We start from the raw sequence: 20986 nt of genomic DNA on the forward strand, positions 1-20986 counted from the left end.
CAAGGCACCACGGAAGAGTACACCAGCGGACGAGAAGGGAGAGTGCGGTGTTTTTGAGGGACGAGAAGCCAGAGTGGAAGATTGCTCGAGGAGCAAGAGACGCAGCCAGCGTGAAGGCCAGCACGAGAGAGAGCCGACGGGCTCGGTACATCCAAGGGACGAAGAACTGCGGATGAGTACGGTGGTAGACGAGAAGGAAGCACGCAACGATTCTGAGGGACGAGAAGCTCGAGCGGAAGCCTGCTCAAGAAGGTCGAAATTGGGTTCGGGTGAGCCTTATTTCAGTTGGCCGAAATCACCCAAGCAAGTGGAGCGTAAGATTTGGACTAAGGCCAGCAGAACCAAAGCAGAGAGCTCGGACCACAAAAAGTCAACAAAGTTAACTTTAAGGGTCCAAGAGCCCAGAATCAATCCGAGCGCCTGGACCAGTCCGGGCGCTCGGAACCCTTCTGGCCGCCCGAAATGTGACTTTTGACCAGATTACGTTTGACTATGATCCGTTGCGAAGGGGATAAAGTTTTATCCCCTTCTAGGTGCCTGGAACCCTCCAGACGCCCCGACCAAAGTTATAAATATAGCTTTGGTCCAAGAAACTAGATAGAACAAGCAATTTGATATTCAACCCTTGTGTGCTTCTCTTGTTTAGTTTAGCTTCTCATTTTCTGTGCTTGAATGCTGTAAGAGGCTTCTCCGCCTGAAGGAGATCTTTATTGTGCTTCAAATTCCTTAGATTAACAACCTCCCCAGTTGTAACCAAGTAAATCCTGTGAGCCTCTTCTTTTAGCTTATTTCTTTATTTCAATTTACGTAAGTGTTTGTTTAAGTTATAAGTCCGAGAAGGATATCTCTTTTTATATTGTGCAGGGCTATTCAATCCCCCTTCTAGCCGGCCACCAATGGTCCTCAACAATGGTATCTAAGGTACCAATTTAATCCATACAATTTTCTAATATGTTGATTATTTGAGCATGCATGATTTTTTAAAATATCTACTTGTATTTTCAAATTATCATTTTCTAATTTTAATTTATCATTTTCTAATTCTAATCTTTTAAAATCTTCTAACAGACACGATTTATCTAAAATTAATTTCAACTTTTTATTTTCTTTTTCTAGCATACAACCATCTTTAGTTAAATTTAAACATTTGGTCAGGTGGTAGAGACTATACCTGACTTACCTTGTTGATTTTTGATGCTCCCTCTATTGAGTTGCTTTCTTCCAAAGACTCTCCCCCTTCATCGATGCTCATCTGGGATGAGCTTTCTGTGTCCTCGGGAAGGAATTTGGCTATAAGGGTTGTCCCAGAAATTTCTTCGGTCTCGGATTCTTCTGACGACGACTCGGTGTCCATCGAGGAGTCAAATTCGGCTTCAATCGGTTCTTCGTGGAGCTTCAAGAACTTTTCCCAGAGTTCTTTTGTACTTTGGTAGTTACCGATTCTGTCGAGATCCTCCACCGGTAGTACACTTATGAGATGATATTCAGCCTTACCGTTTGACATGAAATCGTCGCGCTGCTTTTTGGTTCAGAGGCATTTTTCAATTTCTTCTCCATTCTCATTCTTTGGTGCTTCATAACCATATTTCATTATTAGTAAATACTGAAATCTATTTTAAAAAATACCTCCATTCGTTACTTCCAAAACGTGAATCCCCCTCTAACGTTGGTGGATAGATGTTAGATCCAGCCATCTCGTTGCTTCAGTCGGCGGTTAGTCCTTCTGAGGTGTCCTGGCTCTGATACCACTTGTTGGGGACCGTTGGTGGCCGACTATTGGAGGGTTGAATATCCCTGCAAAATATAAAAACAAATACCCTTCTCGGACTTTTAAAAGAACACTTGCATAAACTGAAATAAAGAAATAAGCTAAAAGAAGAGGCTCACAACTTTTACTTGGTTACAACTGGGGAAGTTGTTAAACCAAGGAAGTAAACGCACTAACTATCTCCTTCAGGCGGAGAAGCCTCTTGCAGCAGTGAAAGCACAAAATAAGAAGCTAAACTAACAATGAAGAGCGCACAAGAGTTGTATTACTATTGCTTTTTCATTTAAAAGTTTCTGGACCAAGGTTGTATTTATAGCCTTGGAAGGGGCAGGGGCGCATAGAGGGTTCCAGCCGCTTGGAAGGGGATAAAACTTTATCCCCTTCGCAACGGATCACAGTCAAACGTGATATGGTCAAAGTCGCATTCCGGGCGCCCGGAAGGGTTCTAGGCGCTCAGACTGGTCCGGGCACCCGGATTGATTCCGAGCGCCCGGACCCTTAAAGTCAACTTTGTTGACTTTTTGCGGTCCGGGATCTCTGCTCCGGTTCTGCTTGCCTCGGTCCAGATCTGCCGCTCCGCTCGCTTGGGTGATTTTGGCCAACCGAAATAAGGCTCACCCGAACCCAATTTCGGCCTTCTCCTCAAGCAGGATTCCGCTCCATCTTCTGGTCCCTCGGAATTGTCACGTGCTTCCTTCTCATCCGCCATCATACTCATTCGCAGCTCTTCTTCCCTCAGACGCACTAAGCCCGTCAGCTCTCTCCCGTGTCAACCTTCTTGCTGGATGCGTCTCTTACTCCTTGAGCAATTTTCCGCTCAGACTTCTCGTCCCTCGGAAACACCGCACGCTCCCTTCTCGTCCGCCGGTGTACTCTTCCACAGCACCTTGTCCCTCAGACGCACCGAGCCCATTGACTCTCTCTCCCGTATCGTCCTTCTCTTTAGCTGCGTCTTCCGCTCGACTTCTTGTGCTCCTAAGTTCCTGCACACTTAGACAAAGGGTCAAAACACCACAGGACCTAACTTAACTTATTTGATCATATCAAAACAACTTGGGGTTCCAACACAATCCTATTTTTTTACTCAATCCTCATTTCACAAAATTCCTACGCGACAGATTTTTCGTCTTCGACATTCCATCACTGTGAACCCTAAAAGCTATGGATCTGCCTCTCTCATCTCGCCTTTTTTTTTAAAAAAATGTAACTAGGATGTATTTTTGTGCTCATACTTTATTGCCTTTGTTCAATGTTACATGTAGTAATATCTAATGGTCCTAGTGGATTTATGTTCTTTGATATCTTGATTCATAGGAACAAGTGAAACTATGTACATTCTATATTTTCCCTAACTTGCTTATTACTACACATTTTTCCTAACTTTGCTAGACAATTACTTCATGGATGTATCTTTTTCCAATACATTTTTTTATCACATTGTTAGGGAGTTGTCATACTAAGATTTCTCATTCTTAATTTCGGTGAATTAAAGAGTCCAGTAATCATGACAGCCACAACAAATATATTGATAAGAGCTCTCAAAATCAGTAAACTAAAGAATGAATTAAAGGATGTAAAAGATATCTGCACTAGTAAAATGCACTATTCATCGTGCCTTCTTTTTTTTGTTTTTAGTTTTTTGCTTAATCAATCATTGTTATACAGTCTACATGCTTGTGTTACTTCTGTATGATCGAAAGTGCAAGAGGAAGGAGGGAGGAGGGAGGATTGAATAGCGTTCGTAGTTAATTCGTTCGTTTAGAGTAAAATACGCAGCGGAAAATAAAACACACAACGCAAACACCAAGATTTTACTTAGTTCGGAGTCTGTGACGACTCTTACTCCAAGTCCCACACGTAAGAGTGTTTTCGATAGACAATCACTAATTAATCCGGAATAGTACAAAATGATTACAGTTGTAGTACAAGGAACTTCTAAATAAAAATAATACCGACAGCTCTGTCTAAGAAAATCTCCAGAAGAAACGTCGTCGGGAGCTTTCGGGTGTCGTGGAAGCATTTTTTGAGTAGCTCGAAGAAGCGAAAGTTGTTTGTTTTGTTGTTCTGAAGCTCCTGGCCGAAGCTTCTTTTATAAGCTACTCCGGGTGCCCAAAACCCCTCCGGGCGCCTAGACCACATGGCTCGGCCATTCCGCGCGCGCCACATCAGCTTGGCGATAACTTTTGAGTTCTGGGCACCTAGACCGACTCCGAGCATCCGAACCAGCACGGGGTGTCCGGACCCCTTCCAAGTGCCCGGACCAGCTTTTACCAGCCCCTTATTTTCTACAAAATAAAGTTAGTCTAGGCATAAAATAATATATATAAATTGAAATTTGACAGCCTCTGACTGTCCGATTCTGACTTTGAGTTTCAATGAAACTCTAGGTCGAACCGACGCCTACTGTTCCCTCTTTGAGAATGCGCCCTCATCTACTCCTCTCAGGAGAAGTCACTTGTTGCCAGATTGATCTTCCAGACCAACTAGACTTTTGCTCAGCGTCTGAAGCTTCCGGTCTTCATGCTGGACGTTCGCTCCATGACTCGCCCAGACTTCCACCCAATTCACGACACAAGGATTTCAACCTAGAGTCCTCGACTCTAGGATTTTTCCCGAAGCCTTTGCCCCGCCAAGACTTTCCGCTTAGGGTTACCACCCCCTATGGTTTTCTACCTGCCTAACTGCAGCTAGGGCTTTTTCCTAAGAACACTTAGGACTTTCCTGCAATCTTATTCAATCTCCTTAGATCACAAATAATCTTAACTTTGAACCCTTTGTCATTATCAAAACTCAGGTTCAATCGTCAGATGGTTCTCACACCAACAATCTCCCCCTTTTTTATTATGGCAACAACAGTCAAAGTTAAGTAAAACAAAACTTGATTATAAGAACATAAATGTGCACAAAAAGATGTAATATCAAGATGCAAGTGCAATTTAAAAAGATGCAATATTTAGAACAACTTGTTGTAGCTCCCCCTTAATTACTTATTCACTACTTAACTTCACTTTTCTCTCTCTCTTTGCCATATATCAAAAATACTAAACAGAGAAAAGGATGTAAGGATAGGAACTTTTTAGCTCCCCCTGAAAGGTAGCATTTACTTGGTAAGTTCATAGTTTTGAAAGTAGACTTTAATTAAGAAGAAGAAAAAACTTTGCAAAGTTTTAAGCTTTGAAAAGTAATTTAGGGTTTACCAAAAACTTAGCTAGTTTTGAAGCTTTGAAAATGACTTTGCTTTTCAAAAAAAACTTAGATAAACTTCAATTTTGAAAAATTATTGTTCTGCAAAAAAACCTTAGCCAAATTAGAAATACTTTTGAAAATACCTAGCTTTGTCAAAAAACTTTGTCAAGATTTGAAAAACCTTTTGATAAAAACTTGGAAACATAAATTTTAAAACAACTTTCTAAACCAAATTTGATATAAACTTCAATTTTTAGCAAAATTTTGGAAATAAGGGCTATCTGACTTAGGTTTCTATAGGATGATCTAGTTCGAACTCCTAGGGTTGGGTCACCCAAAATTTGGTCAGATGGGTGATTGATACTTATTCTTGATGGTCTTATATTATGGTCAATAATTGGTTCTTGTGATTTACTAGATTTAATTTGAAAATTTTCATCATCGTCTATGTTTCTTGTATTAACCTTTTCTGTATTGACATTTTCATTTGTTAAATTAGTTAAGTTATTTTCTTCATCAAAAATCACATTAGTTGTTTCTTCAACTTTTAGGGTATCTTTGTTATAGACTCTATAGGCCCTACTGATTGTGGAGTACCCTAAAAAGATTCCTTGGGTTGATTTTGATGTAAATTCTCCTAAGTAATCTTTAGTGTTTAGAATGTGGACTTTACATCCAAACACTTTTAAATAGTTTAAGTTGGGGATTTTATTATAATATAATTCATATGGAGTTTTATTTTATAATTTATTGATTAAAATTCTATTTTGAATGTAACATGCAGTATTTATTGCCTCATCCCAGAATTGATTATTTAGGTTATATTCATTTAACATGGTTCTAGCGGCTTCTTGTAGGGTTCTATTTTTTCGTTCTACTAGACCATTTTGTTGGGGGGGTTCTAGGGCATGAGTACTAATGTTTGTATCCATTAATTTTACAAAATTCAGTAAATTTATGGTTTTCAAATTCCCCTCCATGATCACTTCTAATTCTTTTAATTTTAGTATCTTTTTCATTTTCTATTAACTTGCAAAAATTATTAAAGATTTTAAAGGTTTCATCTTTAGTTTTTAGAAATTTTACCCAAGTAAATCTTGAGTAATCATCAATTATAACTAAGCAATATTGGTTTTTGCTTAGTGACTTGGCTCCATGTGAATCAAACATGTCTAAGTGTAGGAGCTCAAGTATCGAGTTAGTTCTATTTAAGTTGGTTAACTTATGGGTTGACTTGGTTTGTTTACCCTGTTGGCAAGCATTACAAATTATATTTTTTATATTTTTAATTTGGGTAAACCTTTAATTAAGTCATTTTGACTCATTTTTTAAATGAGTCTGGTATGAGTGTGACCCAGTCTTCTGTACCACAACTTAGTTTCCTTTTGTAGTGTTAGGAGACACTTTAGTGAGGAGGTTGATAGGTCAATTGTATAAATATTTTTTTTCCTAATTCCCTTAAGTGAAATTTCATAATTTTTAACATTTTTAATTAAACACTTAGATTTTGAAAATGTGACTAAGTACCCAGAGTCACATAACTGACTAATGCTAAGTAAGTTAAAATTCAATTTATCAACCAATAGTACTTTTTGAATAATAAAATTGAAACTTAGTTTGATATTACCTGTTCCGATTACCTTAAGATTTTCGTCGTTGCCGAATGCAACTGACCCTAAGTTCTTGAGTTGTAACTTAGTGAATTTCAATCTGTCTCCAGTCATGTGTCTGGAGCATCCACTATCTAACACCCATTGATCCAAATCTTTATGTTCCTAAACATAAAGTATTTAATTTGGTTCAATTTGACGGATCAAAAGATAGTTTGATTGAAATTAGCTCCTTACTACTCCATCTTGCCCAGTCTAGATTGTTAAACATGTTATTCCTATGGGTAACTGTGAGATGATTTTGTGTTTAATTGAATTTATTAAATTAAGTTAAGTTATGAATTGATTAGACTTAATAAATGAATAAAATTTATTAATTAAGATTTATAGATTTATTAATTGATTAAGATTTAAGATTTGTTAATTAAGATTTATTAAGTGATTAATTAAGATTTTATTAAAATAGATTTATTAAATTAAATTTATTAAATTAGATTTGTTAAATTATTAAATTAGATTTATTAAAATAGATTTATTAAATTATTAAATTAGATTTATTAGAATTTATTAAATTAGATTTATTAAAATATATTTATTAAATTATTAAATTAGATTTATTAGAATTTATTAAATTATTAATTAATTCTAAATTTTACCTAAGTCTATCTCACCCTTTTCTAAATTATCAATCAGGGAACCTTATAGATTTTTGTGAGATGGTTAATTTTATCTTTGATTTAGATTATCATCTAAAGATTGATTTATATTTGAGTTAGACTCGGGTTTTACAATCAGTCAATTAAATATTCATTTCAAAGATTGGCTTCCAGGCTGTGGCGAGGCACTAGACCTTCTTGGGTATAAGATCATCCACCACTTCTAGACAAAGCCTTTCAAAGAAATTGGATATGTAATTTCCTTTTTGAAACCCCTAGGTCTAACTAGCCAAGTCTAAATCACGCCTAGATCCTTATCTAGCCTAGTATAAGCATGCATAATAAAGCAGTAAAAACAAGAATCAAACAAATTTATTTATCGATAAAGATGGTCTTTCTATTGGCTCCCCCTGAATCATAACCTCGATAGGGTCTATCAAGGTAATGGATCTAATCCTTGGGGTTCCAATATTGACTAAGTCTAACTTGATTAACCAAGTTTGACTTGGGGACTCATGCTTGGACTATTTTTCTATTAGTTCTATTTACAAGTGATAAGTAAGACTTGTATTTTCATTTATCCTTAAATCCAAGTCCGGATCTATTGAATACAGGTCTTTGTTTTCCAAGAATTAGATCAAGATTCTTGGAACCCAAGGTAAATCGTTCCAACGTGTCCTTAAGTTCTTTAACTTGAGTTTTCAAATTGGAATTTTCTTCCTCAAGTTGTTGGACTTGAGTTGAACTTCCATTTTGACTTGACACAATCAAAGAACTAAGTTTAGTCTCCTCCTTAAGAAGTTTTACCTCCTTTTAGAGTGAATTGACCCGGACGTTGGATTTGGCTAACTTACACATAAGATAATTAACTAAGTTATGCAGTTTAGTTATCTGAGAAGTACTTACAGTGGGGTTAGGCCCTTCAGAAACGCATACGGATCCGTGGCTTCTCTCGGACTCTGTTTTCGACTCGCTCTCGATTTCTGATTCGTCGAGTTGTTCCTGAGCCGTAAGCGCGAGGAAGATCGTCTGTTCGAACTCTTCGTTAGAATCTTCGAAGGAAGACTCATCCCACGCCGCCTGCAGTGCTTTCTTCTTCCTTTGCTTCTTCGCTTCCTTTTGATTCGGATAGTTGGCTTTGATATGCCCCTTCTTATTGCAGCCTTAGCAGGTTACCTCGGTCTTTATTTTTGGACTTGCTTGTACCATCTTGGACTGAATTACCTTTTTGATGTCCTTCTTAGTGAATCCCTTCTTCTTCTTATAGAGTTTTCGTACCAGATTCACCAGCTCGACTGTGATTTCATCATCGTCTTCATCTGAGTCTGGTTCTTCTTCGGACTCGGGTTCAGTTCTGTGCTTTACTTTTGCTTCCTACGTTCTGCTCGTACCTGCAATCAAGGCAATGCCTTTCTTGGCCATAGGTGTATTAGTCTATTCATGTAATTCAAACTCTGAGAATAATTCATCTAATCTAATGGAGGAAAGGTCCTTAGAGACCTTGTAAGCATCTACCATTGATGCCCACAAGGTGTTCCTAGGGAATGCATTTAATGCATACCTGATAACGTCATGATTTTGCACCTTCTGTCCGATTGCGTGGAGACTGTTGAGAAGGTCTTGGATGCGTGCATGTAGTTGAATCGCAGATTCGCCATCCTGCATTTTTATGTTATATAACTTATTTAAAATCAAATCTCTTTTATTTACCTTCGTGCCGGAAGTTCCCTCGTGGAGCTCGATCAGCTTCTCCCATAGTTCTTTAACACGTAAGAATGGGCCTACTCTATTTAGCTCCTCCTTTGTTAAACCACAGTGCAGAGTGCATGTCGCTTTAGCGTTGTCCTCGACCTTCTTCATCAGAATTGCGTCCCAGTTCTCACAAGATACTGGTTTTCTAGTGTCGTCGAGTGGGAGTGAGATGTCGGTTTTGATGATCATCCACATCTCGAGTTGGGTTTGGAGGTAGTATTCCATTCACCCTTTCCAGTAGCCAAAATCTTCACCGGAGCAGAGAGGTGGGCAAGCCATGTTGAAGCCTTCTTGGTAGGTCATTTAAAAATCTAGCACAACATAAAAAAAATAAGAAAACTTGTTCCAAGACTTGGTCTTGGATTAGTAGTGCGGGATAATGAATTAAAAAGGCGAGCTTGAGTGGTGTTACACCGACTTCGAGAAACGAAAGAATTCGATCAAAAAAAATTAGAAGACGACAATTTTACCGATTCTGATTGGCTTCAAAAAATAAAAATTACCACGAAAAAATTGTTTGAATGGTGGTTTCACCGATTCGAAGCGACCTCACTCTGATACCAATTGTAGGATCGAAAGCGCTAGAGGGGGGTGAATAGCGCTCATGGCTAATTCGTTCGTTTAGAGTAAAACATGCAGCGGAAAATAAAACACACGACGCAAACACCAAGATTTTACTTGGTTCGGAGCATGTGGTGACTCCTACTCCAAGGGCTGCACGTAAGAGTGCTTTCGATGGACAATCACTAATCAATCTAGAATAGTACAAAATGATTACAGTTGTAGTACAAGGAATTTCTAAGTAAAAACAATACCGACAGCTCTGTCTGAGAAAATCTCCAAAAGAAAGGTCGTCAGAGCTTTCGGGCATCGTGGAAGCGTTTTCTGAGCAGCTCGAAGAAGCGGAAGTTGTTCGTTTTGTTGTTCTGAAGCTCCTGGTCGAAGCTGCTTTTATAAGCTACTCCGGGCGCTCGGAACCCCTCCGGGTGCTTGAACCACGTGGCTCGGCCACTCCGCATATGCCACATCAGCTTGCCGATAACTTTTGAGTTCCGGGCGGCTGGACCGACTCTGGGCGCTCAGACTAGCTCGGGGCGTCCGGACCCCTTCCAGGCACCCGACCCCTTCCGGGCGCCCGGACCAGCTTTTTCCACCCCCTTATTTTCTGCAAAATAAAGTTAGTCCAGGCATAAAATAATATATATAAACTGAAATTTGACAACCTCTGACTGTCTGGTTCTGACTTTGAGTTTCGATGAAACTCTAGGTCGAACCGACGCCTATTGTTCACTCTTTGGGGAACGCGTCCTCACCTACTCCTCTCAGGAGAAGTTATCTGTTGTCAGATTGATCCTCTAGACCAACTGAACTTTTGCTTAGCGTCTGAAGCTTCCAGTCTTCATGTTGGATGCCCGCTCTACGACCCGCCCAGATTTCCACCCGGTTCGCGACACCAAGATTTCAACCAAGAGTCCCCGACTCTAGGATTTTTGTCCGAAGCCTTCGACCCTCCAAGACTTTCGCCTAGGGTTACCACCCCCTAAGATTTTCCACCTGCCTAACCGCAGCTAGGACTTTTACCTAAGAACACTTAGGACTTTCCTACAATCTCATTAGATCACAAATAATCTTAACTTTGAACCCTTTACCATTATCAAAACTCAGATTCGATCATCGGATACTTCCCGCACCAACAACTTCATTTCTGTACATGCTGACACTTGAATATTTTGGAATTTAAATTTATCCTTTTAATAGAAGACAACATGGGATACCCAAATATGAAAATGAAGTTTTCATTGGCGTTCTCTATCCTACTCTGCTTAGTAATTCCTGCCTTATTTCGAGTAAATAAAACAAATGTAAAGATATGGTCCAACTTATTTAAGGTAGTGGTTAAGATAATTGAGAAGCACTAGCTATAAGTATGGTGATAAATGAGTGTTTTTGGACTCTTGTGGGTGTGTTTAACACTTAGATCTACTTCCATGTTGGATACTCATGCCCAAGTTGAATTGATAACTTTTTAATACATCAACTGCAATTTGATTAGTCTTCTTTTATTTCTACTTTATGTTTTTATTTCTAATGTGATGGCTAAATTCGTGGTTGAAATTGTTTGCTATCATAGTATATATCTATTCCATTTTTGTTTAGACTTTCTATTTCACAATGTGCTAGTTAGTTATGTAACACATTAATGTGCATATCAAAAGTGTGGAAACTCATACCACAAAACAATAAGATGAATGTTCGGTTATTTATATCCTTATTCTCAATAATAGTAAGCTGTTGGTTATCGTGGTAATCAATAGTCTCCACTATCCCGGTATTGTTATAAGTTCCTATCTAGATGAACTTTGAGAATAAGGATATACATAATATAGAGTTCCAATTTTGAGAACAAGGTTATATTTTTTGAGAACAACTATAATCTAACAGAACTTTGAGACCAAGGTTATAAGTTCTAATTTTCTTCATAGAGTTAAAATGGACTACTAATGGGCATTTATATTTTTCCCCATCACTAGATCCATTAAAGCTTATAAAGGGTGAGCTTGCCCAAAAAGTTGAAGAATAACTCTTTGATAATCATAAGTGGATAGATTCAGATGTTTGATCTTCAATTCTGGTCATTAGCGGACACCTACTAAACTCTTTGATATGTAAGTTGTTAATAAATTTGGCTTCTATATTTTTCCCATATTTACCTTGATTTTGTTTGGAAGGTGAAGCCTATATTGTCCTTGAGGCTTCTTACTATCCTTCATTTTAGTTCTAAAATTATTTTTGTTTTATTCACTTGAATTTGGTACCCTATCTTCTCTAGCTTTTCTATCCATATTTAAGAATCTATATTGTAGAAAGAGGAAGTATGATATAGAGAATAAAAGTACTGCTTTTCTAAATTTTAGTACGGGTTCCTTTCCTTTGAAATGTTTCCTCACTACTTGTTTACTTTATTTTGTTGTTCGTTATGTTAACTGAAGAGATTGTTCTGAAATGGATTTACTATAAAATAGATACTCAAATACATTTTTTGTACATATATATGCATCTCTATTCATCTTTTTTTTTCAATGTTATGGACTTTTGGATGAATACATACTAAATTATCTAGGGTCCTCAATCATCCAATCTAACTTGAATAATGTTCTGGGATGGTTTTTTATATATATAAATGACAAAAATGCTAGCACATATTTCATTTGTTGTAAACAGATTCTTTAGGTCCATCAATCACAATATACTCATCAAGTTAGTTTGTTCCATGGAATATAGACTAAGAATGTTGCTGAAGATTATATAAATTAGAGTCGAGTCATTGTAAACCTTTTATAGTTCTTCTATTCATAATATTTCATAGACATATCATGCAAAATTAGCAATGAGGATGCCCATGTGAAATATGTGAATAGGATTAACAAACTTTTTCTTATATTAGCATCCATGTTTTTCTCCCTTCTGTTTTTTTATAGATCAAGATAATTAAAATATGAAATTCAAGATGTAAAAAATATAAATTGTTATCATTACTTTGCCATTACCTTACAATTACCTTATAGTTACCTTTACAAATACTTGAAGAAAGAAAATAAAACTGAGTATATCTCATTTGTGAATCCTAGTCACATACCTACATGCAGTGTGGGCGAAGAAGACAGTAAATTGTCACAACATATTACTACTCAGTTGGGAGCATCGAACAGAGATAGCATCTGCTTCATCCCATATAACACTGTGTAAGATTTTAATTATTTATCAATTCTTACTACATGCTAGTTAATGTTATATTTTCATTTGTGCAGATATCATTGGATCCTGACTATAATTAATGAAGATAAGAATATGATATATTTATTGGACTCTATGAGTAACAAGAACCGAGACCATGCTTGGCAAACTATTGTGATCAAGTAGGTAGTATATTATATTGATTTTGAATACATTCAATTCATTATAAGTTGAAAAAATAACTTTCTATTTTTTATAATGTAGTGGGGTTAAGATATACAATGTATCAAGGGATATTTCAAAAGGACCCGGTTTTAAACAATTGATAGTATGTATTGTGACTATGTATTTAGACATCAATTAATAATTCTTATTATTTGGATTGTGACTTTTTGCATGACATTTTCAATTTCATTAGGGTAATCTTAAACAAAATGGTGGTGTTGAATATGGATATTGTGTGATGCGATACATGAAAGAGATAGTCTTGGATGAAGATCCACAATTGGTGAGGAAGGTAAATTTTTTTCTTTATGAAATATTTTCTTTATAAAATATGGAGTCATTTTTTATTGACCCTCAAACTTCTATTAATATTTCAGTTTGTAGCATCAAAAAAATAAACATTATTATAATCAATCTCAGTATGAAGTTAGAAGTGAATGGAGCAAATTTATCTACTTCTATATGGGTGCCTAAGTGCAGACTATGATATAAATTTTAGATTGTATTTAGAGATTTATGGATACAAAAGTTTTTGGGTTATGGTTAAACATGTCTTTTATGAATACACTTTTAGATTGTATTTGATAGATATTAGTGATATATTTGTTCAATTTTGGTAGTGAAAAATATTGTGTTATAGTAAAATATTATGATATACACTTTTGTCAATTAAAATTGTATTATAGTAAAATATGGTCAATTACTTCGACACTATAAATAAAAATAATGGAGTAATATAACACAAAAGACTTTAATAAATTTAAATAATGGCGTAGTTAAATAAACTATTTACTTTGCCATTGATCAAATTTGTAAAGTCGTTCGTATGTATTACTTCGCTAAATTAAATTTTTTTATTGTAGTAAAATATGCTTTATTACCTCTATACTACAAGAAAGTAATACAATAAAAAAATACTTCGACCATGCTAAATTATACAGAAGTAAAATTAAACATTGACTACACCAGAATATAAAAATTATGAAGTCATATACATATTTTACTTCGTCAGTCAATGTAACCTATGAAGTAATATATCATCAATCACTTCGGTACTTTTATTGATCTCGATGAAGTAATAGAGCCATTTTTACTTCAAAAATGGTCCGATTTTGAACTAGATTTGGACCGGTGATAGACTTCAGTAATTATGTGGTGAAGTAATAAATTGACCCTTTTACTTCACATGCGTCTACTTCGGTAATTATCTACTTATTACTTCGGATCATAGCTGAAGTCTATTATTGATTTTCATATAGTGGTATCTTCAAGGAACTCAGTTTCAGAGTCTCTTATTCTCTTCTACTTTCTCGTTAGAGTTGCATACATACTATAATGATGATTGGGTGGGCAACCCTACTGATTGTAAGTTGGCCACCAACTTCTATATTTTTCTTGGAGATTCTCTTATCTCTTGGAAGAGTAAGATGCAAGATATTATTTCTAGATCTTTCACAAAAATTGGGTATCGTGTCATGACTATCATCACTTATGAGATTGTTTAACTACATTTGTTGCTTGCAGATATGAAAATTCTTCTTCGGTGACCTACTGCTCTTCATTATGATAATTAGAGTGTCATTCAGATTACATGCATACAATTTTCCATGAGAGAACAAAACATATTGAGATTGATTGTCATCTGATTCGTCATCATCTACATCTTGGCACTATCACGTGACCTTTCGTTCCTTCCTCACTACAGATAGCTAATATATTTACCAAAGCTCTTTTCACTTTGTATTTTTTTTTTATCTGATAAACTCTCAATGTTTTTAATTAGCTAAGCATCGTGAATTTGAAGGGATGTTAGATTATATATATTTATTAGAATTATTTATTTATAAAAAAATGTGGAACCGTCACATCAGCGGCCCCCCTAGAGCCGATCCCACTGATATGGAGGGAGGTAATAGAATTATGTATTTATAGCTTTTAGAATATGTTACTTAACTTAGCTATACTCATATAAGCCTTGTACTCTATATTTCTCCAGATATATTTTAATTTTAATAAGACGACTATGTTTCTCTCCTCAAAACTTTTACCAGTGACAAACTGTATCCTGATAATGATCCACTGCATGCAATAATGTTCACACTCTTTGGATGAGTACGATTCAAGTCTTGGATTCGAACCCCCTCTGATATTATATATCAGTCTTAATGTACTAATAACCTGTTCCATTCAGATTTTTCTAGCAACTTCAAAACCGATCACTTTGTTGCCAAATGCTCTCTTCTCTCAGCTTTCTAGTCTTGTTCTCAAGCATTTCACCACACCAAATAAAGAGGTTTGAGCCATACGATTCGTGATAACAATTAAGGAAATTGCTACCAAATTTGAGATAAGATAATCTACAAGAAAATGAACACAACTTCTAGCTCACAATAAAATGCAACAAGCTAACTGGTTATGCTTGATAGGGATTTTTTTTTTGCTTTCCAAGAACATACTAAAAATTCAAATACCAATAGAAATCTGTATTAATTCATCTCAAAGTCAACACAACTGACATCACTACATTTCAGCAAAATATATTGCACTCGATGAAGAAATTATATGCTATCAATTTACACATTGTGTTTGCTAAAGAAGCTATAGGTACCTTGCGATGGATTTACCAAGTTGTACATCCCAATTGCTTGCCTATACAAGAAACTCCTTTCAATAACCAAAACAAAGAACAGAACAAGGGGAACTAATTTTTTGTAGCATTTTTAAGACTTCGTATTGTCATGAGGAGTTGTTGTCTTTCACTTTCTACTTCTGCAAACTTCAGGCTTATGTTAGAATATCTTTCCTGCATTTCTTTCAGTTCAGAAACCATCAATTCATTTTGTTCCTTCAGAAGCGCCATTTCACTTAACACTTTCTCCATAACCTTCTGATCACAGGCAGAAGAAACAAAAACTGATTTGTCTTCATCTAAATTAGATTCTGCAAACCTGTAAATAACCATAATCTAGCATACTTTTAGTAAGTTTTTCATGTAAGTTTTTTCAAACAGCAACTTATGGAATAAGTTGTAAAGTTTCAATTTACAAACGAGTAAGTTAATAAAGGCGTTATATGATCATTCACCTTCTCTGTGATTCTTTATCTGTGACATTTTTGTTGTGTACGCATCCTTTGTCTTCCTCCAGCTGTTGTACATATTCCAAATGGCACTGGGCATTGTTTCTAGTGAATCTCGGTATCTGATGAAAATTATTGGAATCCTGAAAAAGAAAAACAATCCATGAGCCATGTCTTCACTCAGATGATCATACATGTGCATGTATATTGTTAAGGCATACTGTCATGTACTGGTAAAATACAATCTACACATATTCCAAATGAGCCAGTACTTCATTGACCCTTCTACCGTATTTAGTTATGTGATGTTTTGAACCCAATCAAATGAGATAATAAATGAGCATACTCAATTGTTCTAAGAAGAGCAAAATCATCTCCAAGATCTTCACCGTTTTATAACTTGACCTCCGAACAAAGTACAGGATCAACAGACAAAACAATTTGAACTGATCATGTACTAATTGTATAATCAAAAAACAAAGGAAAATGCATAGAATACTTGTTGGCAATAAATAATGAAAATATGGTGTGTGTTTGTATGAAGTCATGAAATTCAGAAGAAAAAAAAATTGAAATGAAATTTTAAGTTAGTTTGTACATGTTGATAATTAAATTGGAAAAAAAACATTATATTACACTTATATAGAAATTAATTCGTGAGAATTCAGAAACGGACTAAGGTTGTAATCCTCCTAACTCATACTCTTTATCACCAGGTACTTGAATGCTTTGCATTACTTCAATTGTATTGCTTGGATCCTTGTCTGAGTCTTTAACCAATGAGTCTAGTCCCTATTGAAACATATCATAGTAAACACAACAGAAACAGCTTAAGTGAATAAGAAATGATGAAATAGCGATGAGCAGTTATGTGAACAAGTTATGCAATATCATTTTGTTTGTATAACTGTGTTCATGTGCACATTCACAGAAGTGTTTGTGTTCTGCACTCATGTTTTGTGGTGCTCATGCCCTAGATCTGTGTATCTACGTGCTACAATGAATTTGGTAATCAGTTATGTGAGCTACAAAATATTAATTTTCATCTCATGTGGACATTTACATTCTAAACTGAAATCATGTTGGTCCTTACATTTGTACTTGTTGTCTTGTTGCATTCACTTTGTTCCACCAAGTCGGTAGTCATTTGCTTTTCCTCCAAAAGACCATTTGAGGCATGCTTCAATGAATTCTGCTTTAGTATTTGGTTTGGTGCCTTGGATTTCATCGTATCAAGAATAGCATCTCCATCTTTTGTATGCCTAAGATCATTTATGTTCACCAATGATTTACTGACTCTCTCTTAAAGTTTCTATCTCTTTCTTAAGAAAATCAATTTCCAGATTTCTGTTTTGCAAAGATATCTCACTTTCTATGAATTTTATTCTTAGTAGCTCCATCTCAACTAGCAACTTTTCTTTTTCTCCATTCTGTTCCAAGAGAAAAGATTTCTCATCTTGGAGGGTTGCCACTTCAGATTTGAGTAACTGCAACTCTCTTATGAAGTTTTTTTGCAATGCTTCCTCAGATAACTTATGGTTGTCTAGTTCTTTGCTCTTATCTTTTAGTTTCAAGCTCAACATTTCTACATCTCTTGACTTGATACCTATTAGACCTACTAGCTGCTTGAGTTTCACTCGGTACTTCTCCTGTAATAGCACCATATCTTTATTAGATTTCTCCAAAATTCTTTCCAAGTTCCCTTTTTGTGATTGCAACTTGGCATTTTCTTTAAGTGCTTGCATGACTGTCTTCTCATTAGCTTGAAATGTAGATGACATAAATGCAGAAAGACTCCTGAGTTCCTCTTGAAAACACTCGACACTCTTGGAAATGTTCCATTTAGTATTTCTCAATGTCTCTTCTGCTACTATGGCTCTTTTCTCTTGCTCAACTTTAGCTAGTGTGATGGTTGCTAGATCCGCTTCAATCACTCCAGTTTGTTTCTGAAGTTCTTTCTCCAATAACTCAACCTGTAACTCAAGATCACTGATAATGGAAAAATGTGCAGAACACTCATATTGCATCCTAAGTTGTTCACGTAGTTGCATTTGCTCAAGCTTTGTTGTGGCATCATGGTTTTCCTGTTTCAAAATTTCATAATCCAGAGAAAGTTGTTCCATTTGCATTTCTAGCTCTTCACAATTTTTCCTGTAAAATTCCGCTTCATTATTGAGATCAATGATCTTATTCTCCAATGAGTAAGCAGACTTCATGTCATCACGCTCATTTATAAGTGCAACCAATGCATACTCCTCTTCATTGTCACTTACAGAAATTGTTTTGGGTATCTGTTGCTTACATTCAGATTTGTGCAGATGTGAAGATCCATTACCAAATTTAGTGGCTTTAAGATCCAAATTAACTGTGTCTTTCATTTCCATTTTACTACAATTATCAGATAATGTTTCATTATGCCTATGTTCCAACATTCCCTCTAGATCTTTCACAGCAAGCACCAACTCAGAGTTTGCTTCTTGTGTCAATTTTAGTTGCAAGAGAAGATGGACATTCCGATTTTTCTCATGATCTAGCTCTTGCTGAATTTCTTCAAGATCATCTCTGTCATGCTGCAAGCTGGTAGTTGTGTCAAACTTTCTCCTCTTTTCTAAGATCTTGAGTTCATCACATTCTCTTTTAAGTGCATCTCTCTCTTCTTGTAGATCACTCATTTCCTTTGAAATATCTTGCCCTCGTTTGTTCTCCTTGATGATTTGCTTTCGTAGAGTCTGCAACTCTAGATCTGACACTTCCAATTTTCTAGTTAAAATATCTATTTCGCTCTTTAATTTCTCAAAACTGTCCTCTGAATCATGTGATATCTCATGCAAACCATCATCACTGGAACTTCTTGTGGATGCATCTGAACTGAACATCCTCATTTTAGAAGTGCCATTGTTGGTAAGAGGCAACAACACGATAGCATTCTCTCTTGGTGTATATATTCCTGAACCAGTATCTGAACCTGAAGCTGACATGGCATCGAAGGTGTGTGACTTTTGGAGGTTTCCATTGGAATCAGCATTGTGGAGAGGGATGCCCCTGCTTGATGAGAACCTGACTGCAGCCTGATTGTTTATTTCTGAACCATCCTGAAGAAGAAATATCATAGTTCAGTTCAATAATAATCTAAGAGGGTTCAAATGCAATTGGAATGAGCTCTCGCTTTCTTACAGAAGAAAATATTTCTAATACTAATACCGTTAAGTGTTAAGGATTTGCCTTATAAACGACCAAACATGTCCAAAAAAACAGCTATGAGCATTTGAACATTTGGAAGAGATGAGATTCATTTAGGCATTTTTTCATTGGGAGTCTTTTAATTATCAAGTTGGAAGTCCTGACACCATAGCTAGAACAATCTCAAGCAAATTTTTTTGTTCAAATAAACATATAAAAAAAGAAGTCGATGCGGTTCACCTCATCATCACACTTGCTTAACTGAGACTCCAATGTTCTTCTTTGTCGTTTCATGGTTGCTTCTTCAATATCATTTCCTTCCCTGAAAAAAGGGTCATGGAGATTAATGATTAGCCAAATCAACCCCTACAAAGTGTATTCCTCCAACCCCACTAGTATTGAAAAGAAGATACCTTCCTTCATCATCATCCTGCAGCCTCTGGATGGATATCTGTATTTTGAGCAAAAGACAAATGATCAGGAAATGCAGTCATAACTAAATGCTTGTTCAGACACACACACACACACAAACACACACACGGTTAGAACTAAATGCTTGCTTCACAGGCAATGCATGATCTTATTCCTCTTCTTTTTTCGCTTTTGTGTAGTAACAATACGATTTAAGAAAATTATAAAGATAAAAAAAAAAGGGTTTGAACATTGAAGAGACAGACAGTGCGAGAGAAAACTTGTGATTTGAGTTATTCTGCATTATGGCGAGCAGGGGCACTAAAAATCAATGCTCATCAATTCTTAAAGTTTCAATGCTCACACGTAAAGAAGCTCCAGTGTTCGATCCCTTCAGAGGAAGAACGACAGAGGATGGCCTGAAAACATCAGTATAATCTGCTAGGTTGATGCTTGCCTCCCCCAAAATTTTGGTTTTGCCCGATCCCTGCAAACGATTTCCCAAACTAATCGTCGTGGATTCCACACAGTACACAACCAAAAGCAAAACCGAAAGATTCAAGAATCTTTCATACAGCATCGGAAACCACAAATCTGTAGACTTTCTCATCCATCTTTCCCGTCTTTGGATTCCGGACAAGCTTAGCCGCCTCGAAAACCGGATTCACCCAGTCGCAGGCCCCCTCCACCACGGGTACCCTCTCCGATCTTGCCGTCGGCCGGCCGGCGTCTGCTGGTATCACGGTCACCGTCACCGCCTCCCGTCCCGTGGGTTGCACCTACCAAAATGTAACGGCACGGCAAAATACATTACCCTCGGTAAACCTCTCTAAAAGATCACATTTTTGTTTATTTCTGGGCAATGCGACACTGACCTGAGTCGCATGGAACCGCAGTTGGAACACAACTTTGGTCTTGCTCTTCTCGCTCCTCCATCGCGCCGCCTTGAACATCTTCGATCTCCGCTTCAGTTCTCCATCCTTCGGCAGCTAAATGCAGGGCGATAACCTCACCCGATACCAATTTCTTCAAAGGAATCGGCAAGTGGATTTCAGAGATCGATCAATGTCAGTTATGCAAGCGGATTGAATTCAGACGTTGACTCACCAAAAGGCCAGCGCGAAGGGGGCGGCAATCAGCAATGCGATGGCTGGCGAAGGCACCAAAGATTCGAAGAGAACTAGAAATCAGATCTGAGGTCCGAGCTCTTTTCGATCGCTCTCGGTCTCCTTCACCATTGATGAGTAGAAGAAGAGCAGCAGTTTCAGAACAAAAATGAGAAGCTTCTGCACGATAAAATAATAAAAATATACAGGTTGGTTTTTGAAAAAGCGAGGTTTATCCGTTGCTGTACTAATTTAATATATGAAAAATTTTCAGTTTAC

At 36.6% G+C, this 20986-nt stretch overlaps 1 protein-coding gene across 1 annotated transcript; it reads right to left on the bottom strand.

The window, feature by feature from the left end:
* Positions 1 to 15412: 15412 nt before the first annotated feature.
* On the bottom strand, positions 15413 to 20899 carry LOC121992840 (intracellular protein transport protein USO1-like). The gene is made up of 9 exons (XM_042547435.1): positions 20709 to 20899; positions 20477 to 20627; positions 20177 to 20380; positions 19966 to 20088; positions 19604 to 19641; positions 19431 to 19512; positions 17104 to 19102; positions 16017 to 16153; positions 15413 to 15880 (listed from the first exon to the last, which is right to left on the bottom strand). Exons 2-7 carry the CDS (start codon positions 20552 to 20554, stop codon positions 17300 to 17302), a joined length of 2328 nt encoding a protein of 775 aa, XP_042403369.1. The 5' UTR covers positions 20555 to 20627; positions 20709 to 20899; the 3' UTR covers positions 15413 to 15880; positions 16017 to 16153; positions 17104 to 17299.
* Between the last annotated feature and the right edge of the window lie 87 nt (positions 20900 to 20986).

Source organism: Zingiber officinale, chromosome 6B (assembly GCF_018446385.1).
Source record: "Zingiber officinale cultivar Zhangliang chromosome 6B, Zo_v1.1, whole genome shotgun sequence".
Classification (NCBI taxonomy): domain Eukaryota; kingdom Viridiplantae; phylum Streptophyta; class Magnoliopsida; order Zingiberales; family Zingiberaceae; genus Zingiber; species Zingiber officinale.